Source organism: Eschrichtius robustus, chromosome 8 (genome assembly GCF_028021215.1).
Source record: "Eschrichtius robustus isolate mEscRob2 chromosome 8, mEscRob2.pri, whole genome shotgun sequence".
In the NCBI taxonomy this organism is placed as follows: domain Eukaryota; kingdom Metazoa; phylum Chordata; class Mammalia; order Artiodactyla; family Eschrichtiidae; genus Eschrichtius; species Eschrichtius robustus.
Window position 1 is genome coordinate 123612596 of NC_090831.1, and position 26100 is coordinate 123638695.

Consider the following 26100-nt stretch of genomic DNA (forward strand, 5'->3'; position numbering starts at 1 on the left):
CTGGTCCCCCTCTCTTGGGATGCGACGCCCCACCCCCGCCCCTCCTCAACGGCCTGCGCGCTCGGCCCGGTTTCCTCCTGCGCCGCCCTAGGTCGCTGCCGCCGCCGAGGGTCGCGGCGCAGCCTGTGGGCGGGGAGCGGGTGCCCCCGGCCGTGCCGGAAGCCAGGAGCGGAGGCTGAGTCCGGGATGGCGCGCCAGGTAAGGCTAGCGCGGACGGCGCCGCGAGCCGGGACCCCGCCGCCAGTCGGCGAGAACAGCCGGACGCCGCGGCGGGTCTGCTCCGCGCGGCGCTGTGCGTGCCTGGAGGGCGGGGGCGAGCCTGGGACCCTCCAACTTTGGCCGGGCGTGGGGGGAGTGCTGGTGCGCAGGATTTGGTGCGGAGAAGTCTAGGTCCCCGGACGCCCCCCTCCCTTCTCCCCGCCCCGCAGTGTACGCATTCTTGGAGTCTCTCTCCACCTTTGGAAACTCGTTCCTTTGGATTAAGCGTCACCCTCTCTTCTTGGCTTTTAATGATAAATTATACTGGGAGCGATGGGCACGAAGGCCTAAGGAGAATGAGTAAATCTGTTCACTTTCGTTCTTGGTAGGATCCTGGACTCTGGGCGGGGGACAGGGCATAGAACAAGGTACCAGGTTTTATCCATTAGGTGAGATGTGTAGGTCCGAGAGGTGGAGGGAGAGCCCCATCTGTCATAGCCTGGGACCAGTTTGGGCAAGTTGTGTGAAGGTGCTAGGAAACCTGATGGTACCAAAGGGGAGTTGCTGCACGTTCTGCTGGGTGGGCCCCTGGGGCCAGCTCTGTAATTGTGGTGGCTCATGAGCTTGGGCCAACCTCAGACAACCGTGGGCTCCATGGTTTGAGGGCGAGGGAGGGGGTGGTGGTGTTGGGAGAGTGGCTGGGGCAGTCTGTGGCCAGGCAGAGCAGCGCTGTGCCAGGACCTTGGCGACATGAATGCCCCACAAGCTCCTGGGAGAAAGGGAGAAGCCAAACAGTTTGGATGCTGTGGGAACAAGGGCAGTCCCCTCTGCAGATCTGGCCGTGTAGTTAGGGAGCCCACGGACACCCCAGCTCAGATATGCCCGCTGGCCCCATGCTCAGGCCTCCTCGTACCGTAGTTTCCTCTTCTATACAATGAGGGGTTGGATCTTTTAGATTTCATGTTCTGGAGTGTGTCCTCCCACTGTGTAGCTTCATGGAGAAGGTGCCCAGGAGTGGCCTTGAGGAGTGGTAGGTCACAGAGGGAGAGGGACAGGGTCAGTCTCCTGTCTTCCTGTCCAGCGTGACTGCCAGATGCTTGGGCGTGGAAGCACAGCCCGCAGGTGGGGGCAGCAGGGTTCAGGATCTGATCTGGAAGCCCGAGTCTGAGCCTGAAACATGCTGGGAGAGCGGGTTTGCGCTGAGAAGGACCAGAAGGCCGTGTCTGTGGCCTGAGTGTTTGCACATCATGCTCGCCCCCTCCCTCTTCCATGCGCGTACACACACACACCCACACACACACACACACACACACTCTTCCTCTCCTTTTTCTGGGTAGGGGGAGACTACTGATGGAACCACCTACCCTGGCCACGGTCAATTCCCGTTCACGTTTTATAAGAACTTTGTCATACAAGAGTTTATCTTTTGGCTGAGGTGATGAATGGCCTGGAAACCATCTCTTCCAGATGTCTGAAAGAGCTGGTATATTTAGCCAGGAGATAAAGAGGCACTCAAGGTCAGGAATGGTGTGTGTAAGAGCCCACTCTGTAGCTGGAGGTGGCCGGCTGTGACCTACAGATGGACGTTAGGCAGACAGATTCGGCTGTAAGAATAGGAATCGTAGCACTTATCACGTCCCAGCATTTGTTCCAGGCACTTTTCCTATGTTAATTCACTTAATCTTCACAACATCCCTATGAGAGAGGTTCTTTTTTTTCTTTAATATTTATTTATTTGGTTGCGCCGGGTCTTAGTTGCAGCAGGCGGGCTCCTTAGTTGCGGCTCACGGGCTCCTTAGTTACAACACGTGGGTTCCTTCGTTGTGGCATGCGAACTCCCAGTTGTGGCATGCACGTGGGATCTAGTTCCCCAACCAGGGATCGAACCCGGTCCCCCTGCATTGGGAGCACGGAGTCCTATCCACTGCGCCGCCACGGAAGTCCCGAGAGAGGTTGTTTTGATCCCTGTTTTATAGATGAGTTTGCCGAGCCCTTAGCTAATATGAAGCAAAGCAGGGATTGGAATTCCAGCAGCCTGGCTCCTGAGGTCAAGCCCAAAGCCCCACACTCTGCCCGTTCGTGTTCCAGAACTTCTTAACTGACAGATCAGGCCACCAATGGGACTGTGGTGAGCCCTCCGTTGCTATAGGTGTTCAAGTAGAAATTGAAGAACCCCCCCCTGTTGTGAGTGGAAGTTGGCACTAAATGTTCACTGCGCCTTAAAGGTGTACAGCAGTTGTCGGTGATTTCTAGTTCACAGACATGCTACGGTGGACAGCTGGCCCCTGGTGGGAGGAGAGGGTCCCGTTCAGCCGAGTAGTTTTCATTCCGGCAGGCCGGGCAGGTTCTGCCCAGTCTCCGGCCGTGACTGGATGGCAGCTCTCCCCTGGCCCTGTGATTCTAAACTTAGAATGTGTCAGAATCATCTGGGAAGCTTGAAAATGTCAATTTCTGGGCTCTGAAAGCACTAAACATAATCATGATTTAGTAGATCTAAGATGAGGTGAGAAAATCAGTCCTAATTAAAAGGAAATTCTGAAGTAAGTCATTTGAACCTAAAAGCCCTTCTGTTTTTTCAGATGTTAGGTAGTAAATAGCTTCTGATGGGAGAAGATAAGGACACAGAGTATTTTTCACCCAGTTTGACAAACAGAGAAGCTGTCTGCTGACTTGAACTAGCTCTGCAACAGAACTGCCACTTGGCTCTGCTGCCTTACTCTCCCCACTTCCTGCTCCAGCCAGGGCCATGCCATTTGGACTCTGCCATTATCAGTGGCTACAGGATCATTTATTTTTACCCAAGACCCTACCCCTCCCCTCCATCACCCCCTTGAAAACCTTGTTAAAAGTTCAGCTTTTATTAAGAGATTACTGAGAATGAGAATTTGTTTGTTACAGATAACTCCCATAATCTATCACTACAAACTGTACTGGGTAATAATGATTTTCTAAAAAGTGGATGTTTGGGACTTCCCTGGCAGTCCAGTGGTTAAGACTCTGTGCTTCCAATGCAGGGGGCGTGGGTTCGATCCCTGGTCTGGAAACTAAGATCCCGCATGCCGCAAGGTGTGGCCAAAAAAAATAAAAGTGGATGTTTGATGCTTGGTTTGTTAAGGTTTACTGATCTTCTGATAGGTTATAGTCACAGTCAAGCACAGTCTAGGGTCCTCGACTTGGCCCCTGGCTGTCTGCCTGCTCATGCTGCATCACCCCTCCGTGCTTTGGAACCTTCGCCCCAAGCCCAGGATAAAGTGCCTGAGCAGCTGCCCGCGTAGGGCCATCCTGTCAACCAAGCGAGAGACCTGAAGTGCTCGGAAGTGTGTAGGGATCGCCCCTCCGCTGGTGTTTAGGCCCCCTGTGTGTGACTTCTCACTTAGCATCCGAGTGGGTGTTAGAGGGAGGGACAGAGATGGATGGAGCTGAGAGGCTGGCTGGGGTCTCGCGCACCTGGTCCACATATAAAATGTGGCGTGTTGGGGAAAGTGTACAGGCAGAGAAGGTGCCACGACCCCAGCTCTCGTCTCCAGATAAGGAGGTGTTGAGGCCGTGTCAGTTCTCAGCGTGGCTGGTGTCCCCTAGAGAGGGCCGGGGGAGGGGCCTCATTAGAAAGGCGGGCCCTCTGCAGCTCGGTAGCTGGGATCAGCGTGTTCTTCCCTTGAGCTAAGGGACCTGCAGAGCCAGCCCTGTGTGGAGCTGCCAGGAGGTGGAGAAGACGTGGCCTCGAAGCCCACCTTGGCTCTCCTTACCGGCCTCCTGTAAAATGGGCGTGTGTTTTGGGTGGCATTTTTGTTTTGCAGGTGCAGAGCCTGGTGTCGGTCGGTGCACCCCCCCCCCCCGCCTTATAGTTCTTGGGGATCAACGTACACTAACCAGACTCACAAAGGACAGAGAGATAAATCAGAATATGCCAGTTCCTTAACTTACGGTGAAAAATAGAGCTGACAATCAAACTGGAACTATATGGTGGCCGATTAAGTGTTTGACCACCTAACGTGAAATCTGCATGGGAAGCCCAGGGTTAACGGAGTCCGAGCACAGAGGTTTGCTGAATAAGCTGGCATCGTGGATGACCTGAAGCATCCGTCTCCCTTAGGAAGAGCCCTGCGGTGCAGGACAGAGACTCTTGTCACCTGGGCAAGGCCAGGAAGCCCAGACAGATTCTGGAGCTCCCAGTGCCCTTCTCTAGGCATGGTCCATGGTGACAGTGCCGCAGTGTTGGTGCCTTCTCCCTTCGGGCAGCAGTGACCTGGTTCCAGCCCCTCCGCCTGCCCTCCAGCCTCCCTGACAGGTCCAAAGGCCAGGACCTGGGGCTTCCAAACTCCCTGCCATCGCTAGGCCCCCTCCAGGTGGCTGATCTTTCCCCCAGGGCTTGGTTTGACTTGTTTCCAGGTTCTGGGGACACTTACTTTTCTCTAGCGCATTGGTCATAGTGGGAGTTTAACACGTATTTGAGTGCCTAAGGGAGAAGAGAGTGAAGTAATTGTAACTCCTTGACCCTCTCCTGCCCCCTCCCCACTTTTCCTTGGCTGTGGTGGTGAGAGAGTGGGACTACCGATAGGTGTTCCAACCTTTTTGATTCTGTGACCCTCTTTCTTAATGTTGAAAACTTAGTACATTAGAATTTAGCCTTTCCATGTATTTTAAAATAAATTCAGTATTACCTTTAAAGGACACACATGTGTTCATCACAACAGCGTCTGTAAACGTGTGCATCCAGCCCACTGGCAGTGTTTGTGGCCATTCAGCCCCTGGGCCTATTGGGACAAGTCTGAGCCTCCCGAACATTGACAAAATATTAACCAGTAGTCGATCTAAAGGAGAAATAGAGAATTTTATTCACGCCAACCTGAGGATTATAACCCGGGAGACAGTCTTTCAGAAAACTCTGCGGACTGTTGCACTTGTTAGAGGTCGAAGGCACAGTTATGTACACTCTAGAGACAAAGGATCATTTGTCAGAATGACACACTGACATTTTACATAAAGTTCACCAAAGGTACACAGCCCAGATCTACACGTACAGTAGGTCACCATGACCCCATACAGAATTAGGAAAAGAATGAAGAAGGAAAAAACGCATTGATCTTTATGGTTGAGCAGACATTCCTGCCTTTGAGCAGGTCTGCTTAACGTATGATGTAGATGTATGATGTAGACGCCCATTGCACGTTAGGGGGGCCCAGTACCGGCAGGGAGAATGTTACGCTTAAGCTTCCTTGTTCTGCCTTAAAAACAAATTTTATACCATCACGGTCGGCAGAGCAGACAGGGACTCCCTAACCAAAGTGTCTCCCTGCTCCACCAGCCCCAGGGTTCCCGAGCCTGGCTGGGATTCGGACTCTGGGAGGGAGAGAAGGAAGAGGAGCAGAGACGAACAGAGGACAGAGCGAGGCAGGTGGGCCGTGGATGCCAGGAGGGAGGCGCGAGTGGAAGCAGTGGGGGACGAGGCTGCAAAGCTAGGGCCAGACTGGGTCGTGAGGCCTCCCTGCCAGATGTGCCGGGGGGACACCCTCTGGGCCCTCACAGTGCTCGTGTCCTGTTGGGAAGTGCAATGGGGCCCTGTGTCGGGATCCCTGAGACCACCCCAGGGTCAGTGATTTGCTAGGAGGACTCCCGGGACCCATCGTATAGTTGTATTCACAACTATGTGATTCATTACAGCCAGAGGACACAGTCACGATCAGCCGAGGGGAAAGACACGGGGGCAGAGTCCCAAGGGAGCAGGAGACGCTTCAGCGTCCTCTCCTGGTGGAGTCGCACAGGTCGTACTCAGTTCTTCCAGCCATGAGTTGTGACAACCGGTGTGAAATATTCTTTCCCAGGGAAGCTCACTAGAGACTCAGCACCCAGGGTTTTCACTGGGGGCAGGCCACGTAGGCACCCTTCTCCTGGCATGTACTGAAATCCCAGAGTCCCAGAAGGAAAGCAGTGTTCAGCATAAACCACACTGTTTGTACAAACAGTCTGGGCCCAGCAACCCATCCTTGTCAGTCAGGAAACCGTGGGAACCTCCCAAAATCCAAGTTCCCCAGCACCAGCCTCAGGCCAGCCTCGCAGGCAAGCCTTTCTCGGGACAGCAGTGTCAGGCCTGCTTTTCCATACGGACCTGAACGTCGGCTACGATCTATCTGTCCAGAAGGCCAGGAAGAGATGGGGGTGGCTCTTTGAGAGATGTTTCGGAGGGCGTCTGAGCGTATTCCCGAAAAGAGGTGCCCATACCCGGCCAGAGGGGCAGAGGTTAGTTCAGGAGAGCCCGCTGGCCTGCTGAGCGGCTGTCCGGTGGTCAGAATGCACAGGGGGCCGAGGAGGAAGAGACTGTGGTGTCTGACCACTTGTGGGCCTTCGGACTCTGGACCAAAGGCAGGTAGCCCGTGGAGAGGCTGCCTCCAGCCGGGTGTGTCCTCGTGGTGCCAGTGGTCAGCAGGAGACAGGCAGAGTGGGGAGAAGATGCCATTGGTGACAATGACAAGGCCACGGTTGGTAGTGGCGACGGTTTTTAAATTTATTTATTTATTTATGGCCGTGTTGGGTCTTCGTTGCTGCGCACGGGCTTTCTCTAGTTGCAGTGAGCGGGGGCTACTCTTCGCTGCAGTGTGCGGGCTTCTCATTGCGGTGGCTTCTCTTGTTGCGGAGCACAGACTCTAGGCACGTGGGCTTCAGTAGTTGTGGCGCATGGGCTTCTGTAGTTGTGGCTTGCGGGCTCTAGAGCGCAAACTCAGTAGTTGTGGCGCACGGGCTTAGTTGCTCCACGGCACGTGGGATCTTCCTGGACCAGGGCTCAAACTCGTGTCCCCTGCGTTGGCAGGTGGATTTTTTTTTTTTTTTTTAAAGATAATAGTCATCTTTTCTTTTTTAAATTTATTTATTTATTTATTTGTTTTTGGCTGTGTCGGGTCTTCGTTTCTGTGCGAGGGCTTTCTCTAGTTGCGGCAAGCGGGTGCCACTCTTCATCACGGTGCGCGGGCCTCTCACCATCGCGGCCTCTCTTGTTGCGGAGCACAGGCTCCAGACGCGCAGGCTCAGTAGTTGTGGCTCACGGGCCCAGTTGCTCCGCGGCATGTGGGATCTTCCCAGACCAGGGCTCTCGAACCCGTGTCCCCTGCATTGGCAGGCGGATTCTCAACCACTGCACCACCAGGGAAGCCCGGCAGGCAGATTCTTAACCACTGCGCCACCAGGGAAGTCCCGCAGTGATGGTTTTTAAAATCACTGACTTGAGTTGATGAAACAAGGCAGTAGATTATCTTTGCTTTATTAGGAGTGTCTTCATTTTATTTAATAATTTTTTTCTTACAGATAAATAGTTTAGCATTTGTTCCTAAGCCAGAAGGACCCTTCCCGTAATTTATATTCTGCTTAATATAAATATAAACTTTGTGCTTAAGTTTGCATGAAGTTAATTTTTGCTGTAATTTAAAATTCATGCCTACTAGATGCTGGTCATCTTCTAGGGTCTGACGGTCATTTTAAAGCCCACTTAATGACTATTTTTAAAGAAATTAGGACAAAATGTTTCTTTAATCTTATGAAGCCTGCTCCAAAGGCTCTGTGGGAGGATCCTGCCTCACCTCTTCCAGCTTCTGGTGGCCCTGGGCATTCCTTGGCTTGTGGCTGCATCACTCCAACCTCTGTCTCCATTGTCAAATGGACTTTTCCTGCCTGTGGGTCTGTCTCTGTTCCTCTTCTTTTAAGGACACCAGTCATATTGGATTAAGGACCTGCCTTATTCCGTTATGACCTCATCTTAACTAATTACATCTGCAGCAACCCTATTTTCAAATAAGGCCACATTCTCAGGTACTGGGGTGAAGACGTCGGTGTATCTTTTGGGGGACACAGTTGACCCCCATCACTGTCTCTTGAGCAGATTCCCATTGCCCCTTGGCCCGTTCCCGTGTGTCAGGCGCCCTCCCCATGCTCTCTGTCACTGCTCCCCCCTCTCTGGTGTCCAGCTGGAGACACAGGCTGCGTCACCAAGCTGAGGGTGACTAGGCTGGCCTTGCTGGGAGGGAACCAGCCAACTCCCCTGAGACTGTGCCCACAGGTGTCCATGGCCTTCCAGGACCTGGCCGTGCGGTTCTCCGAGGACGAGTGGCGGCTGCTGGGGGAGGGGCAGAGGGCACTCTACCTGGACGTGATGCGGGAGAACTACGAGACGCTGGCCTCCCTGGGTGAGGAGCAGGCAGGAGCTGGCTGACGGGTGGACGGGAGGCCGGGTCAGCACCACGCGGGTCCTGAGTCGCTCTGGACCCCGGGACCCACCGGGCCTTGGGCTTTGTTTACACAGTGAGGTGGCGTCGAGAGCCTTGCGCCGAGCTGGGGGCCTCGCGGGTCTTTTATGCTCTTGTTTCTGTGGACTGTACTAGGGCGCTGGGTGTGATTCAGTGGGGGCCCTAAAAAACTGGCGAAACAGCACTGGTCCCTGAGGTTCTGACGGGCCCTGGGGTTTGGGCGGTCATACGGACACACACGTGCACAGGTGCGTGGACTGCAGGTGCCTGGGCTGCTGGCGTGATCGCGTGTGGGAGGGCGGAGGGCGGCTTCCGCTCCCGGGGGACTGTCCCTCTTTTCCTCCCCAGGGACAGTGGAGCTGCTGCCCCTCTCTGCCTTCCTGTCTCCCTCGGAGCCTGGAGGAGCCACGGGCGGCGGGAGCTGTGCTGGTGATGGGCCGGAGCCTCCTCGGGGAGGAGGGCCCCTGGGTGAGTAATCTTGGCACGCGAGGGCAGGCCCTTTTGGGGTCCTGGTCCTCCTGGGTAGGCTAGGCCCAGGTGGACTCACTCGTGTCCTTCCCACGTGTCCTCAGCCCCTGGCTCCGTTCCTTCTGGGACGCTGGGACCTCAACCCTCCCCACCTCGCCACACCGACCCCTCCGTGACCTTTCACCCCTCACCTCTCTGGGCCGGGAGCCTGGTACCCTGTTGCCCATCGCATGAAGTGCTCAGAAGAAAGCAAGTCACCGTTGGAGACTTGTCCCCCCTTAGGCCCCCTTCCCGCCACCACCCGTGCAGAGCCAGCCTGCAGCCCCTGAAGGTCCAGAGACTTTGGGCAGTGGATGTGGTCCAGGGGGTGCCAGGAAAGGCAGGGGCCTGGATAGTGGCAGGGCATGGGGAGGCAACCCTCCTTGGCGGTCCCCTCGGAGGAGTAACAGGGAACGAGCGACAGGAGCTCAGTTACCCGTGGTCCCCAGCATCCTGCTCCTGGCTGTGCCGTGGGCAGGTCGCCTGCCCTGAGCCCAGGTCCTCTTTGTCTGTGGACACGGGTCTCTCCTTTGCTGCCCCTCACGTGGTGGGAGGATTACATGAGACGCAGCGTGACGCCGCAAGCAGCAGCATGAGTGCCGAGCTAATGCGGGGGGTTCCCTGTGGCCTCTCAGCAGGAGGAGCCCCCCAGCACAGCCTGCACCTCAGCGCCCTGGTGCAGCTGGTGAAGGAGATCCCAGAGTTCCTGTTCGGGGAAGTCAGCCCTGAGGGCGGGGGAGCCAGCCTGGACGGGGAGGGGGCGAGCCCCGAGGGTGAGTCGACAGCGGGCGGTCCCTCTGCATCCCACAGACAAGTTCAAGCTGTGGGCAGCGCTGTGCGCCTGCCCAGCCCCTGCCCGGCCCTGGGTGGAGTCGCCCCACTGCCCAGCCCCTGCCCGGCCCTGGGTGGAGTCGCCCCACTGCCCAGCCCCTGCCAGGCCCTGGGTGGAGTCGCCCCACTGCCCAGCCCCTGCCAGGCCCTGGGTGGAGTCGCCCCACTGCATGAACCCGGGCGGCGTGCCTGTCCTCTGAGAGTGCGTGGATCGTGGTGAGACAGCAGCTTCTGACTCTTCTCTAGTGGCTCCACCTGGCTTCATCCATGCCCTTGGGGCCCCCGTCGTGGCATGCCCTGCGTGGTGGGCGAGGCCGGCCCTGTTCTGTAGATGAGTGGCCAGGCTCCCCCAGCCTGCACTCTTCCCGCCTCACCAGACTCTCCCTCCTTCCCCGAGCTCTGCTCGCCACGCACTCTCACCTCCTCAGGGGTCTGTCCCCAGCAGCCCCAGCCCGTAGGGTTCCTTTGAGTCCGCTCAGCTGATGGTCGGGTGAGAAGGATCTTATCAGAACAAGACCTACACTGTGAATCTACGTGTCAGAGCCCAGGGATGACAGGGCAGAGGTTACTGACGTCCTGGTCATTGTTAGTGGAACATGACAGGGAAGGGCCAGGATGGGACAATGGTGGGGGCATTTTACCTCCTGCCGGGCTTAATTCCAGTGTCCCGCCCCCCAACAGCAGCTGTGATGGGGGATACTTGCCCTCTCCGAGGCTTGCTCGGCTGCCTTCCGGACACACCTGTCGGCCGGCCTGGCCTGGCCGCCATGCCCAGCGGTAGCTCATCCAGCAGCCCGCCCAGAGCCAGGGGGCAGGGGAGCCCCCTCCCCATCAGTGAGTATGACCCAGCACGGGGGCCCCAGGGAGCAGGCCTAGTGCTGGGCCTCCGCCCGTGGACGGGCGAAGATGCGGGATGCTCGGCCCCACTCGCGGGGTGCTGTGTGCGGCGTGCCTGTGGCACCGGCCCTGACTCCCAGAGCTCCTCGCCAGGGCAGCGTTAATAGTCGGGGAGGGCAAGGTGGCCACTGGAATTTCTCTGGGTCTCATTTTATTTTAAAATTTTTGCAAATTATACATTTGTCTGAATATCTGTTTTTATCTGAAACATTTCAAATTAATATGGCATAAAATTGGCACTCCTGGAAAACATACCCCATTTAGCCTGTAGTTTCAGGTGTCACTTGGCACCTTTGCCACGTGCCCAGCTTTGAGAAACATATGTACAAGGCTTGGGCCTGCGTGTTGAGGCTGTGGGCATGACCTGCTGAGCCAAAGTCAGAGGCTGGGGTTGGGGGAGGGTCCCGGAGTGAACAGTCTTGTGTTTACATTTATACCAGAAGGAAACAGGGAAAGACCCCGCCTTCCCCAGGATGGACTCTGGAACAAGCCTGTGGGAGCTGGCTCTGCCGCAAATCCACTTTCCCAGGACTTGGCTGCCCCTCAGGGATTTAGAGCCTGGAGAGGCCTGTCCTCTCGGGGGAACAGATCCTGGGTGACTTCTCAGGGTCAGGAGCTGGGGCTAAAGAGGCCTTGCTGTCTCTCCTGCAACAGAAACGGCTGACATGCCAAAGCCTGTGGAGGAGGAAAGCCCAGGAGCCCCCAGCGAGGAGCCTAGCCCTCCCACCTGTAGCCCCAGCAGGTGGAAGAGCCACAGGACTCAGGAGAGAGGGACCACGGGGGCAGGTGAGGGGCTGGCTTTCCTGAGGGCGGGGCCTGCGCCGGAGCTGAGCAGGTGGGAAAAGGGAGGCATCGTGTGGCTCCCACCTCAGCCTCCCGACAGCCCGACATGGCGGTCAGACGTCGTCCCCATTCTCACGGGTGGGAAATCTGACCCCTGAAGGTCCCACAGCTGCCGCATTCAGGGCTGCCCTGAGCGTGCTGGCCTTGCAGGAGCTGCAGGAATCTCTCCTGGGAACAGCCCCTTGCAAGGCCTCATCAACTGCCTGAAGGAAATCCTCGAGCCCGGGCCCCAGCACCCCGAGCGGCCCCTGAGCTTACTGCCGCCCGTCCCCAGCCTGGGTGCGTCCCCGCTGACCGGAGCAGAGCCGCGGCCTGGGAGCCCGCCTTGGGCAGGTGAGTCTCTGCGGACCCGTCTCCTCACGCCAAGGTTTCTGAGCCCGCAGAGAGCTCGAATTGCCCTTTGATAGATCCTTGTCTATAAATATAACATCCTCCCTAAGGATCATTGCCAACTTGGCCGTTCCTGTATCATTAGTGTCACATTTCTGGAGCCAGATGGCTGTCTTAGGGGAACAGCATTGGTCAGCTGGTATAAGAAAACTCAGAAATAGACTTTGCCCTGGATTCTTTGGGTTCTTTACTCGTCCTAATATGGGACACCTGAGGAGGAGATGATGAGTGAGTGTCACTTCGTGTTGACACGAAGTGGGATGCTTGCGGTGGGCTTGGGGGAGCAGGGTGACGTGGTGGGGGCAGGAGCCCCAGCCCTGGACCCTGACGCCTGTTAGCTGGGCAGACTGTGCGAGGCTCCTCAAGGCCTTGAGCTTTGGTTTCCAGTCTGTAAAAGGGGATAATTGTTCCCACCTCAGAGGGCTGTTGTGAGGCTTAGGTACACGCTGTGTGTGTGTGTAAAAAGCTTGGGCCTCCTCAAGTTAAGTTCTGTTCAGGGCCCAGAGAACCATCTACAAGTAGCAACCCAGCCCGCCCACCTCCTTCGTTTGTACTCAGAGTAGCACCATATGCTCTGCCCGTAGGGTGCATTTCCACATCCTCCTTTCATCCATCCAGTTCTGGGAGGTGTGTAGACAGGCATTTTTAAACCAAGCACTAAGAAGACAGTGGCCTGTGCAAGGCTGAGTGAGTTATAAGAAGACCTGCATCTCCAGATTTCTGGCCTTGGACCTTTTAACTGAATTCCTCTTTTGGTGGTTTGTCACCGAGACTGAAGTCACCGATTCAGGGGGAACATGTGTTCCTTTTTTCTGTAGTGAAGACAGAGACAGCCTCAGGGGATTGTCCCCTCCAGGGTCTGCTGAACTGTCTGAAGGAGATCCCAGAGGCCCGGGACAAGCAACCCAGCCCCTCAGGAGCAAGGGACCCACGGCTGCAGGAGGACCCAGGGGCCTGGAAAAGGAATTCTGGAGGTAAGGGCCACTGGCTGGGCAGGGAGGCCCCTGGACGTCAACCGTTGCCTTTCTCCGCTCCAAGCAGGGCAGTAGGTGACCCTCCACAGCCAGACACCCGGGCGCACACATCAGTGTGTCGGTTGGAGTAGCCAGACGTCGGGGATCATGCTGTAAAAGGGCGTAGGCATGTAGGAGGTGCAGCAATGCGGTAACATTCCAGATTGGCTCTTACAGTAGGAGCTGAGGGTTCCAGAAGGAAAGAGGGGATGGTTGGGAGGGAGAGAGACGGAAAATAGGAGGCATAGCTCCAGGCAGTAGACACGCCGGGTATCATTTTGACGAGGGGATTCTTGTCACGTTCGCGTGGGCTCACCACTGGTCATCAGCGTCCCAGAACTTTGAGAAAGTCGATCTGAGATGGTCGTGCTGCCCTTGAAGGCAGGACCCTGGCTCGGTGCTGCCTGGGGGAGGGGGGCTGCGTGGCATCACCCCTCAGCAGAAATCTCTGGAGGCGGGGGTGGGACTGGGTCCATCTGCTGATGATTGAGCAGCGACGACCTTGGAGCTGAGACGGCTGTGGAGGCCGGGGGCCTTGGATGCCCCATCCTAACCCTATGAAGGCCTCATGAGGGGCTTCCCACAGGGCTCCGCCCCCTCCAGACCCCTCCCCCCGGGCCTGGTCCTGGAGCTGGCAGCGTGCTCTCTGCAGTGAAGGTGGAGGACGGCTGGGCCCAGGGGCCCCCAGAGCCCGCATCCTGTCAGCTCAGCAAGCGGACCCATGGCCCTTCTGCCGCGGGCAGCCCCGGAGACAATGGAGGCACCGCCTGGGTCCGAGTGCCCAGCTGGGGCTCTGCAGCTCGAGGTGAGGCCTGGGCTTGTCTGCTCGAGTCTTCCCAGGTGGGGTTCTCCGCGCCCCCAACAAGGTTCTGCCAGCCCACCCGGGCCGGGGCACTTGCCTGTCTCTTGGGCGGAGAGGCGTCCACCTGGCCGTCCTTCTCAGGCAGTTAATCCCTTCCCTTAATCCCCGTCCTCCTTAACCCAGGCCCTTGCCCAGGAAGCCTTCCATTGTAAGGACCGTGGTCTTGCAGAGAATTCCCAACTGTCGGGAAGCTGGCCCCTACGTGTGGCTCTCCCAACCCTGCCCCTGGGCCTGGGTACAGCTGGCGTCGCTTCCCCAGATTGGGGAGCAGAAAGCAGATCAGAGCCCGCACAGAAGGGCGTCCTGCCTGGCAGGCTCCCACGCCTGGTACGGGACTCGCCACCCCTGCGGAAGGCAGGCCAGGCAGCCAGCCGGGGCTGGGCCGGGGGGATGGGCCAGAGATGGTGATGGGGTATCTCCCCTGTCCCAGCCGGCAGCGCCTCGAGCTCACCCCTGGAAGCCCTGGAGGCCTGTCTGAGGGGCATCCCCCTGAGTGGGTCGTTACCTTCCCAGCCGCCGGCCAGCTCTTGGTCCCGGAGCCCCCAGCCAGGAGACCCTGGGTCTCAGAGGCCCGAGCTGCAGCGCCTCGAATCACACAGCAAAGGTAGACTGCGTCATGGGCTCGGCGTGGCGTTTGTCCTTGTGCACAGAACGGGGGATGCCAAGGACACCGTCAGGTCCCCCCTCCTCATCCCAGGCCTCAGGGGTGCAGCCCTTCTACCCCAGCCCCCTCTCATGCCTACCCCCAAACAGCCCCTGCATTTGGTGGAAGCCAGTTAAACTCTTCTGCCCACTGTCTCCACTGAGAGGTTCACTTACCCTCTAGGCTCACAAGACCAGTGGTTGGGTTTATGTGGGTTAACGTGCTACGGGATTTTAATCAGCGCCACGAGTGCCCTAACCTAAGGGGAGATCCCAGTGGGAGAGGCGTTGGGGCAGGTCTGGGTGCCCGTCCACAGCCCAGAGCCCAGGGGGCCTCTTCTCCTGTGGTTTTCCCATGACGCCAGCTGTGCTGTTTCCCGCAGAGGTGGTCTTGGGGCCTCTTCCGGCTCTGGGCCTGCAGGGCTGCACGAGAGACAGCCCTGCCCTCCCTGCAGGCTCCCAAGGCACCTCCACCAGCTTCTCTTCGTCCAGCAGCGTTGACGGGGACCTGGATTTCCAGAGCCCTGAGGGCAGCCAGGGGCATCGGCCTGGAAAAGGTGAGCTGGCCGGCCTGAGGCTGGGAGTGGATTCTGGGGACGGACGGGAGGCCCCCCACTGCCCACCGCCATGTGTCCGGCCCAACCAAGTCAGGCCATCGTGCCCGGTGCCGGCAGCAGAGCGGCCGGGAGTGGATGCCGTGGCGGGAGCAGACGCAGGGCCTGTTTTGGGGGACGGGGGTCTCTTTTAGTGACTTGGCTCAGAAGGGGCAGGACGACATCTAAGATGTCTTAAAAAGTAAAAAGATCTCCTTGAACATCAAATTCTTCCTTATCCCAGCCACGAAGAAGTCAGTGTCTGTCACATCCACTGACTTTCCAACTTCAGGAAAAACGTCATGAGGTTTGTGTGAAACCACCTTAGAGGGTGTGTTTGGCGGCTGCGCGTCGGGGTACCTCCTCGTGGAGGCCTCCATGTGAGCTGTCCCCTCTTTGGGACCTTGCAGGACTGGACCTTTTTCTCCACCTGAATAATCCCAAGCGCTCTCCGTCTGCCTTGTCCATGGACACCCGGTCCCCGGGGCTCTCCTCTGTGTTTTGGCCTCACCCGCTGTCAGTGGAAAGGCCTGGAGCTGCACCCAGGGCTCTGTGCCAGGCCAGCCGGGGCCATCGGGCCGGCCTGGGGCCTCCGGGGTCCCTGGGCCTAGGTCCCTGCACCTGCCACGGGTCAGCCCCTTGGGTGGGGGGGCTTTTACCTCCCAACATGCAGCCGAATTTTCTTCTTAATTTTTAGTTCTTAGTAGGTAATAGATCGTTCAGTCTTGCTTAAAAGCTACGGAAGGTTGCGGAGGAAGGGTGCGGAGGAAGGGTGCGGAGGAAGGGTGGCGTCTGCCCCCCTCTGCTGCCCTGTGGTGCTGAGCCACCCGCTGCTGCGACTTCCGGGGACGCTGCGTGTGGCCCGGCATCCTGCGCGCAGCTTCTCCACCGTGCTTTCTGTCTTCATGCTTCCCTTTGGCGTCTTCCCACGTTTGGTCTTGGCATCCTCAGCGCTGTGCTGCCCCCTCCTCTCTTCCCTGCAGCTGCGCGGTGGGCTGCGGTCGGGACCAGGACATTCCTTCTCGAGCATCCTCCATCAACAGACCTGGTTTTCTAAGTCACCCAAACGGCAGGCGATCTCACGCCGCCTTGTAGAAGCTTCCAGCCCAGCTCCCCAGCTCCCCGTGTTGCCCCAGAACTCAGCAGCGTCCGTGGGGAAAGCTGTGTGTGGGGTTCCTCTCGTGACTTTGCAATTGCAGCCTCACGGCGGCCTGAAGCTCTGGCAGTTTCTCTTTTCTTCTGCTCTGCCTGGCCCAGCATCAGCAAACGCCTTCAGGAAAGAGCATGGCTGAGATGACAGCTGACCCAGGAAGAGCCTTTTCTAGAATTTCGTCCAGGGACCTCCCTGGCGGTCCAGTGGTTAGGACTCCGCGCTTCCATTGCTGGGGGCGCGGGTTCAGTCAGTGGTCAGGGAACTAAGATCCCACATGCCGCGTGGCACAGCCAAAAAAAAAAGAAAAAGAATTTCGGTCTATCCTAGTTCCTATTGTATCCACAGCTCTGTCACTAGAAATACGATTTTGGCAATTTGTTTTTTTCCCAAGTTGAAAGGCATTAGCGTTGCCCTTCTTGACCTGCTCCATCCTTGGCCTTTCCCTCTTTGAGTAGCGAAGGCAGCCTGACGATGTTTCAGCCTCAGGGCCCATCTCCCCCACCACAGCCCGCTGACCAGTTTCTGTGTAGGCGGCCGAGCTGGGGAGGCCTCTTCCAGGGCCGCCGGGAGGCAGGAGTGACGGGTTTGGGGCCAGGTACCCCCCGCCGGGTGCCCTGAGCCGGCGTGACCGGCCTCGGGCCCTGCGCCTCCTGCAGTAGCTCCGGCTGCACCAGACACGGCACAGGCAAGGCTCCTGGGGTTCACAGGACTGAGCTCTGACCAGCCAAGACCGCGAGTGTTGGGTTTTCACAGGAAGCCCCGTGGGAAGCTCCCCGCTCCAGGGCCTGGAGAACTGCCTCAGAGAGATACCCGCACCTGGGCCGCAGCCCACCTGGTCCTGCTCCTCGGCAGGGCACAGGGGGCCATGGAGAGTGGAGCCCAAGAACTGGACGGCAGGCATGGAAGGTAAAGCGCTGCCCGGCGTCTGAAGGATCTTGAGACTTCTGGAAGGTTCCCCGGCAGCCTTCCAGAGCAGCTGGAGGCCAGCGCCAGGGACCGCCCTGGGCGCTGCCTCCCCAGAAGCTGGTGGGCCCCCATCCCAGCCCGAGATGAGATGATGTCCTGGAAATGGCCTGGGCAGAGGCTTGGCGGCGGTGAGGCGGGACGGGACACCCAGCCCCACTGCTGCTGCTCCGAATCCGGGCCTGAGCTGGGGCCTTGGCCGCAGAGTGTCTGTATCCTGGCTGTCGGCCCCACGTGCCTTGGCGTCCAGCGCGGCCGCTGAGCTGTGGGGTTGCCCGGAGTCTGGGTAGCTGGGTCGGGGCATAAGGAGATCCTGGAGGATTCGGGAGGCTCCCGGGAACGTCTGCGGGGCTGTGGTATGGCCCGCTCCAGGAGCTTGTGAGCCCGAGAATCCAACATGGCAGAAGTTGTTCTCTGTCCAGTGACTTCCTGGCCTCAGTGCCAACACGGGGCCCCCGGGCTGACAGGCCTCTTGGCTTCTCATTGAAACAGGACTGAGGGGCGAGGCCTGTGAGCCAGCCCACCTGGGACAGCGAGGGGGTGACATGCCCACCAGGAGCCTCCGCCTGGCCAGCCCACAGGCACTTGCCTCTGGCACCATCCCTGCCTGCCACCAGCGAGGCCCCAAGGACCCCGGGGCCGCCAGGCCAGGACCGTGGACGTGGCTCCCAGATGGTGAGCTGCCTCTGCGCCGGGACTTGCTGGCATGTTTCCCTCCCAATACAGCATTTGATGAGGGAACAGATTTCCCCTTCCCTCTGTATTCCTCTGTTCCTTCCTTATCTCACCCATTCTGGACTGCCAGCTGGAGTGTGTGTACATTTCCCAAAGACTGCTGTCTGGAGCACCCCGAGGTGTGCTGAAAAGAAGTGGGGAGAGCACTGCTTTTATCCAGACATTGGGTTTCTCTGGGGGAGAGACTGGTTGCTTCCGTTATCGTACTAGTTGCCTGGGGGTGGAGGCGTGTGTCGTACTGCTGCAGCTGCAGCGTAGTTGAACTCACAGCAGAGTTCCTTCCTAGACTTGCTGAAGTGGGCTGGTAGGGTCTGACTCACTTGAATAAGTACAGTATTTCTAATACTCCCACCAGGCGAGAAAGAGCTGGTTTGGGAGGGCCTCCTGTGGACAGAACTGAATCTCTCCTCAGGCTGCTGGTCCTGAGTGAGTGCGAGTAGGAGGGGCCGCCTGGCTTATAAGACCCAGAGCCTGGCTGGAACCAGACTGCTTATGGCTTCCAGGGTCTTGAGACTTCTGGAAGGGTCCCCGGCGGCCTTTCCAGAGTGACTGGCGGCCGGGCCAGGCTCTGGCTTTGCATCTCTCCACTTCCCATGGCCAGAGAGGAAGCTGTCCAGGGCCCACCAGAGCTTGTACGGGGCTGAGCTGAAAAAGGACCAGTTCCACGAGCCCGCCCACTGAGGCAGAGGGCCCTCCTGCCTGGCATTGGGCTGATGGACAGAGGGCTCCTTTATTGCCATTTGCCCAGGGCCAGCCACCAAGCCCTCCCCACTCCACTGCCTGGAGAACTCTCTGAAGGGGATTTTGCCCGGGGGGCCCTTGCGCTTCGCCTGCCTGGCCGACCCTGTCCCGGGCCCCAGCCCCAGCCCCAGCCCCAGCCTCAGCTCCAGCATCAGCAGCTCGGAAGGAGAAGACCCAAGGCTGGAGCCTGAGCTCTGGCAGCCCCTCCTGCAGGGTGAGCTTGTTGGGGAGAGGAGGGGAGAGCCGGGAGCCCCGCCCCAGGGTGCAGGCACCACCCTGACCCCGGCTTTGTTTGTGACAGAGAGGGACCGCCTTCCCAGCTGCAAGGGCTTTGGCCCTCCTTCCCTACTCCCTGGCGGCCCTCACGCTGGCAGCAGCCCTGGTGAAGGCCGGAGAAGAGGCGAGACCGGGGACCACCATGGTCTCAGTGCAGGTGAGCCTGGGGTCTCTTGAGAAGAGGGCATGTCCCCCAGGAGGGCCAAGGGTCCAGAGACTGGGTTCTCTGAGTCCCACCCATCACTTTGCCTGACTCTTGCCAGAAAGTTCTCTACTTTTGTCACGCTTGAGTTCCCCATAGGCTCAGCTGTGTCCAAGAGAGAAGGCGGGGATATTGAGGCACATGGGGCCCCAGGAGTGTTGAATGAGTGTGTTTAATTGGAAAGCCTGACAGTAAAGTTGAGAGATATATATATATTTTTTAATATGTGTATATAATATATGCACATTACACACACTTAATAACGTATGTACGTGTATATATACTTTTGTGTCGGTCCCAGTATATCGATAGTGAAGCTCTCAGCTAGGAACACCTGGGGCCCTCACCCCAGCTCGTATTGCTCGTAGCGGGCCAGCCCCACACACTGGAGCCCCACTGGAGCCAGTGTTGTGTGCCGTAGGACGCACTTCGGCAGAAGCCATCAGGGAACTTGGAGGCACAGGATGTATTACTTGCAGGTCGTGGAGGTTACGTGGCACGCCCACTGGCGAGGTGTGGGGGAGAGAGAGTGCACAGACCTGACTGTGTTTTTATTAGGGTGGAGGGCAGGGTATCTAGGGTTTGGCAGGTTCACTCTTTATTGGCTTATTTAAAGCATAAGCGTGGAATTGGGGCCCAAGAAGGGAGAAGTAGGGTCAAGTGGTCACTGATCTAGGTCACCCACATCTGGGGGGCTGCCTGCTTCCTTACCTGGTTGTGTTGCCAGTAGCTTTGGCAGTAAACAGAAACAGTGTCACAAGTGAGATCCCTCCACCTGGGGGAACTAAGCGGTTGTCCCGTCAGGAAAGCTGGAAACGGCTGCCTGCTACTCCAGGCCTCCTCAGTTCTCAGTCCGAGCCTGACCCAGTGTTCGCTCCCAGCAGGAAAAGCAGAAGAGAAGGTGGGAGGCCGGTCCCATCCGCCCTGGACAGAAGTGTGCTTGGAGAGCCTGGGCCCGCCTGGCCCCCTGGGCAGCGCCGGAGGAGGTAGGGATGGGTGGGGTGCAGGGTCGGGGAAGGGGGCTCCCCCCGCACTCAGGCCGGCAGCTCCGCCCACCGCTTGGCCTCTGCGCAAGCCCCGGCTGTACCCACATTCCTCACCACCCGTGGACCTGTCGGAAAACAGCAGAGGGGGCCAGGCGTGGACCCACAGGGCCTCCAGCAGGTCTCCGGAGGGGCCTCACTGGGGGTGGGACCTGCAGCCACGGCCCTCTCCACCTGCTCTCCAGCCCCCACCTACTGGGAGAGCCAGAGGCATCACGCCGGAGCCGCAGAGGACTCCGGAAGTAATCCGGGCCACCCTCGTCCTGCGTGCCCTGGTGCCCAGAGATGGGCTTCCTAATGAGCCGAGTATATCCCTCTTGCATCTCGTTTAACCAGTATTTGAAAGTTGAAAGTTTGGTTGTCTCGGGTTCTTTTTTAGGTCGTGTCCCAATATCCCCGGTCAGAGTGGCTCTGGGAGAACGATGTGTATCCACACCCCAAGTGCTCTCTGCTCTTCCTGCGGGGGCAGCTGTGGATCCCTGCCCTGCCTCTCAGCTGGGGAAAAGGTCGGGGTCTGGGCCCTGCCAGCCTCCTGGGTCAGCCTGTGGGCCCCTGTCCTGGAATCTGACGGCTGGTGAAGAGTCCAGGGGCCTGGGTCCCGGAGACGGAAGCCCAGGTGTTACAGGTGAGCTGGTGGCTTCCCCGCCCCCTCGAGTGTCGGGAGCCCTGCAAGCACGGGGCTGGCGGGGGCTCAGCGTCTGCACGGCCACCCACCCTCTTTCCCCGCTGCTCAGCTCACTGTGGCAGGGTGGGCCAGCCAGAACCCCGGGCTCACAGCCTGGGAAAGGCTTTTTCATAACAGCCTTCCAGGCTCGTTTGGGTCACAGGCAGGAAGAGTCTCACATTGAACTCACTTGAGCTTGCTTATTTCATTTCAGGGTTTCCCTACAGGAATAGTTGGCTGTTTCATAAAAGTATGCAGACCCTTTTTAGAGGCAAAACAGAAATTGAGACTTTCCCCAGAATAGATGGATCCAGAATCAAAGTTCGGGGTTTGAGGCGACTTTAGAGGACAGAGGGGGAAACAGGCGCAGTAGTGAGTGGCCTGGCGGAGGCGTCCCCAGAGATGTGGCTCTGCGTCACCCGACCCCGAGGAAGCTCTTCCCTACACCACGTCAGAGACCGGCCTCGGGAGGGCAGGGCTCGGTCCCTGGTCCGCTCTGGGACATGCACCCAGATCCTCACACTTGAAGCCTGCAGTGGGGGGCTCCGTCATATCGTGGGCTTGGCGTCCCTGCAGGCGCAGCTGCTTTATCAGGAGCGCTGAGCAGGCCTGAGGCCGGCAGCCCCGCTGCTGCGCCTCGGGTAGAAGGACACCTAGGCCAGCAGCACTGTTGCTGGCCCTTAGCCGAGATCCTTCCTGAAGCACGTGGCCGGGTATCGTTTGGGTCCTTGGGCTCCAGTCTCCACTTTTTCTGTTTGACGCTCTGGGGTCCTGAGAAGTGCAGGCCGGAGCCGGGCTGGGGACTCAGATGTGGCCGGAGAGCAGGTCTGTCGTGCGGCTCCGGGTGGTAACGGGGCTTCCTTATGAGGCTTGCCTCAGGTGGAGACCAGTTCCAAGGGAACTTAGGGTGAAGGAGCAGGTGATTTTTTTTTAAAGTAACTTAAGACTTAAAGTCCAATGTCTGTAACTTCTGAAGAGGGAGGGTACAGGTCAGGAGGGGGTGGGGACGCTTGTGGTTTGCTGGTGACCAGTAGCACTGGGTGCTGATACAGCCCCCTGGTCACCCCACTAGAAACACCTGGGACCCAGGCTGGACTGGCCCTCCTGGGCCCTCTCCAGATGCTGCCCACGGCCTTGGCCTCAAGCCGTCTGCGGCTTCTCCAGGCCCTGCCCACTGACTCCCAAGGGCAGAGTTAGGCACTTGGGGCACCAGTAGGGCCCAAAGGTGGCATAGAGAACCCACCTTTTTCCTAGAAGATGGGAAGGCCACTGTTCTAAGCAGCTTGGTTACCATGGAGACCAGGTTTGTGATTTATCCTGCCCGTGAATCTGGGGAACAGCCATCCATAATTCCCCAGCCTGAGTCACTAGGATCCTGCCCGTCCGAAGCCCGGCCTTAGCGGGGCAGGATGAGATACTAGCTGAAGGGACCCTGTGCGGAGAGAAGGTCCTGACGCTTCGAGGACCCTCACGTGCGTACCGCTCTGGTTTCAGCCGGGACCCACCCGAGGCCCCTTCCCGGAGATCCGCCTGGGCCTCCCCCTGGAGCCGCCATCCCTAGGGCTTTGCCGCGCACCTCCCCGCGGCCACCGTGCCCCTGCGGGACTTCCCTGCAGCACGAGCTCCGCAGCCTTGGTGCCGCCCTCTCGGAGAAGCTGGATCGGCTGGCCGGGGCCCTGGCCGGCCTGGCTCAGGAAGTGGCCGCCGTGAGAACCCAGGTGGATCGGCGGAGGCGGCACCCACGGGGCCCGGGGCCGAAGGGCCTCCTCCGGGGCCCTCGCTGGACCGGCGGCCCTGCTCACAGACACCCGCCCTACTGGAGGCACAAGGGCCCCCGCAGGCCGAGACCGAAGATCTTGCGGGGCCAAGTGGAAGGCTGCAGGGCCGGCGACTCCTCAGGCCTGGCCAGCGCGAGGCCCCGCCTGGTGCCTCAGCTGCCCCCGGACGTGCCCCTGCCAGAGGCTTCGGGGCCCAGCTCTGGCCTTTCCCCACAGCCTCTTTCCTCGGCATGCAGCAGCCCCGCTGTGCTGACCGCGTGTCACCCCCTCGGATGCCCGGAGGGCCACTGGAGCCCCCGGCCCCCTTCGCTGCCTGCTGCCCCACCCCCCCAGGTGGCCGCCAGTGCAGGAGCAGAGCCTCGGGCTGCAGCAGCGGCACCGCCCAGGACCCTAAAGTGGCCCAAGGATCCGAGCTGCCTGTTGGCGGGGCTCCAGAGAGCCCTTGAGGGGGAGCTGTGGGGTGGGCAGCACAGGGACCCCGGGTGGGGGCCCCCTAGCCGCCGTCTTACTGGGCTGCGTCCTGCCGAGGATGCCCCACCCCTGGCCGCCCCTTCTGGCGGCCGGCCGCCCCCCTCGGCCCCCTGCAGCCGAACCTTCCCCGTGTCTGGACTGTGAGGGGGCCGGGAGTGTGCCCTTGGCCTGACCGCCCCGGACTCCAGGATGCCCGATGCTCAGGGAGGTGCGTCCCCCAGCCACGCCTCTGGCTTTCTTGACTCAGGTTCGTTTAAATGTCGCTTCCCCTCCTGCGCTTCCCGCTGGAACTGCCGGCGCAGGCAGGGGGTGGTACGCGTACACCCGCGCGCACGCCACCGGGGCGCTGCGAACTGCTGCGGGGGCGCCACGCAGGAGAGCCCCTCTTCCCACCTGCCGTCCTGACCTCAGCGCCGAGAAGCCGTGGCTGTCCTCTTCCTGGCGGATGGGGGCTTAGCTTTCATTTGGGGCAGAACTCCGTCCCCTGGCCTAAGCGGGATATACCTGTGTGGATTCTAAAATTACCGACCCTGGTTGCTAAGGAAAAGGCCCATGGCTCCTACAGAAAGGAGCCCAGAGGGGCCACACCAGGGCGTGGCTGATGGGTTGTTACCAGCACTGGGGACAAGCCTGCCCTCCCAGAGCCTCCAGAGAATCCGCAACCCCCCTACCCGGCCTCCCAACCCCCCTCCGCGGCTGGGGGCGGAATTTGCACACGACTCCCTGGGAAGGAGCAGCACACGTGTCGTCTTCCTGGGGCCGCAGTAACAGTACCACAGGCCGGGCGCCCTGAACAACACACGCTTATATCCCCACGGCTCTGGAGGCCAGGTGTCCAAGGTCGAGGTGTTGGCAGAGTTGGTTCCTTCTGAGGCTGTTCGAGGCCCCTCTCCGTGGCTGGTCGCTGACCGTCCTCGTGTTCACAGGGTGCTGTTCCTGAACTCATGCCTCAAATGTCCCTTTCGTCTGAGGACACCATCCTCATGCCCTCACTGTAACATAATTACTTCTGTAAAGACCTTGCCTCCAGCTAAGATCACGTTCTGTGGTACCGGGGTTAGGACTCCAATACACGAACCGGGCGGGAGGAGTGCACACTCCCACCCCTAACACACGTGAGAGGCTGAGCTAAACTTGGGTTCCTCGTGGGGGAAGAAGGCATGACCGGGGTCACTAGATCTGCTTTCGCGGCGGCCACCAGCCTGCCCTGGGCCCCACCCCTCAGGTGGCACTCGGTGTAGCACGGGGAACGGCCTGCATGTCGTGTGCCGCATTTCCCTCCCCAGGGTCAGATCTTTTCTCCCGATCTTTCCCCACCCGAGTCCGTACTTGATTTGAGGAATCCTCAGGACGGTCTGTGCACACATGTCGTCTGGGAAGGCCCTGTGGCGTGGTTAGCTGTGATGTCAGGGAACCTGGGTGCGGCGCTGAGGCCCAAGCCGACTCGGGGTCCAGAGCGGCTGTAGCCATGATGGGTGCTTAAGGGGGGCCTTGTGGCTGCTGCACCCAGTGCGTCCCTAAAATCAGGGTCTTTGGGGACACACGCCGCGCCTGGCCTGCGCTTCTTGCTGCCCCTGTGGAAGGAGCAGGCCACTCGTGCTGGCGGCGGGGTGTCCGGCAGACAGACCATCGAAGGGGTGTTAGAACATTTCCAGGACTAGAGTAAGTCCCAAGATGACTGTCTCGGAAGCTAGTGTTCGTCAGATCATGAAAGTAGGATGTAAGAGACAGTCTTCACGGTTAGCCATACTTGATGGAGAATAAGGAACAGAAAAGTTCTAGGCTTAGGCTTTCCACTCAGGAAGATGAGTCCAGCTCGTTCCCAGGCTGTGCAGGAGCGATGCTGGGCCCGTTTCAGAGCCAGTAGGAAGGGTCTGACGGCCTGGCGGGGAGAGGGGGTCGGTGCTGCCAGTCAGGGGCCCCGGCCCCGCGGAGGAGACCTCCGCCCATCCACCTGCCCATCCGCCTGGGCGGCCTCCCCTCTGCGCGCCCTTCTCAGCGGGGACGGGGCGGAGCACGCTGTCCTCCTCTGCGTGACCCTTGAAGGTTCAGTTTTGTGGGCTTTCCGAATATCAGCCTGCACGTCAACACGCGAGGGAGCACACGGGCCAGAGGGCGGGAGGAGCGGTAGCTCCGGGCTGCGCGGGCCTCCTGCTGCCGCTGGCGGGAAGCGCGCGCGGCGGCTGCGGCCCAGGCCAGGGGCTCCAGGTCCACCTGGACACTGTGGGAAAGTGCAAGTCCTTTCTCAAGAATGCAGGAAACGAGTAATAAAATGAATGGTGAGACACTCCTTGATCTGCAGCCACATTCGTCCCGCAGGTCCACTGCCTGCCACGTGGACAAAACCCTTTATTAACTGAAAAGCCTTCTAGAATCTCTGATTTGGTGAGCAATCTGTGTGCAGTTTAGGAGTTTGGTCCCGTGTCCGTCTCCAACTACTTCGTGAGGAAATGGGGTCACTCTGGTGGGAGAAACCGAGGGGCCTTTGGAACTCAGGAATTCCCGGGGTCTGGAGATGGGGGCAGAGAACCTTCGCTCCCACGGAGCTCTTGTCTTGTCAGGGTCCGCGGCGTCCCATCTGCCCCGCCAGCCCGAGGCCACTGTGAGGCAGGAAGGTGGGAAGGTCCCGCCTCAGCCTGTCGCATCGGAGCGGGCCCCTCACAGCCCAGTAGAAGGGGGGCCGCCATGGAGGTGAAGGGGTGCGGGGGCCACAGTCCCCTGCCTGAGACGCCCCACGACGTCACCGCTCTCTGCGGAAGGAGCTCGGCGCACGGGCAGACCAGGCTTGCTCTAGACCTTGTGTCCTTGTGTTTTAGATGTGGCTTCTGTAAACAGCCTACGGTCAGATTTTGTCTTTTAATCCAGCCTGACAAATTTTGTCCTTTACTCAGAGCCCTTAATCCATTTATGTGCAAAATGATGGCTGATACATTGAGATTTGAATATAGCATCTTATTTTGTGCTTATGTTTGTCTCACTTGGTGGTGGGGAGTTCCTGGCTTTCCTGCCACCTTTTGTACTGACAGTGTTGTGGGTTTTGTTTGTTTTCAGTCATTCCATTTTCCCC

The 26100-nt window shown here is 59.0% G+C and overlaps 1 protein-coding gene across 11 annotated transcripts; it reads left to right on the top strand.

Annotated features, from left to right (window-relative positions):
- Positions 1 to 72: 72 nt before the first annotated feature.
- On the top strand, positions 73 to 26100 carry KRBA1 (KRAB-A domain containing 1). 11 transcript variants are annotated; one of them, XM_068549637.1, is made up of 18 exons: positions 73 to 198; positions 8243 to 8369; positions 8778 to 8897; positions 9572 to 9709; positions 10449 to 10601; positions 11319 to 11450; positions 11658 to 11840; positions 12716 to 12871; positions 13497 to 13715; positions 14203 to 14376; positions 14798 to 14971; positions 16914 to 17066; positions 17616 to 17798; positions 18607 to 18813; positions 18901 to 19032; positions 19959 to 20063; positions 20500 to 20745; positions 22279 to 26100. In XM_068549637.1, the coding sequence occupies exons 1-18, from the start codon at positions 187 to 189 to the stop codon at positions 23175 to 23177; spliced, it is 3513 nt and encodes a 1170-aa protein (XP_068405738.1). In that variant the 5' UTR covers positions 73 to 186; the 3' UTR covers positions 23178 to 26100. The 11 variants fall into 11 exon arrangements, with proteins under 11 accessions (XP_068405738.1, XP_068405740.1, XP_068405746.1 ...); XM_068549639.1 differs by having other exon boundaries at positions 19962 to 20063; XM_068549645.1 differs by having other exon boundaries at positions 14870 to 14971.

Excerpts from the sequence above, each read along its gene's own strand:
- KRBA1 (XM_068549637.1), top strand. Across the intron at positions 12,872-13,496 it reads CTGGAAAAGGAATTCTGGAG|GGCTCCGCCCCCTCCAGACC; the intron begins GTAAGGGCCACT and ends GGCTTCCCACAG. Across the intron at positions 17,067-17,615 it reads CTGGACGGCAGGCATGGAAG|GACTGAGGGGCGAGGCCTGT; the intron begins GTAAAGCGCTGC and ends TCATTGAAACAG.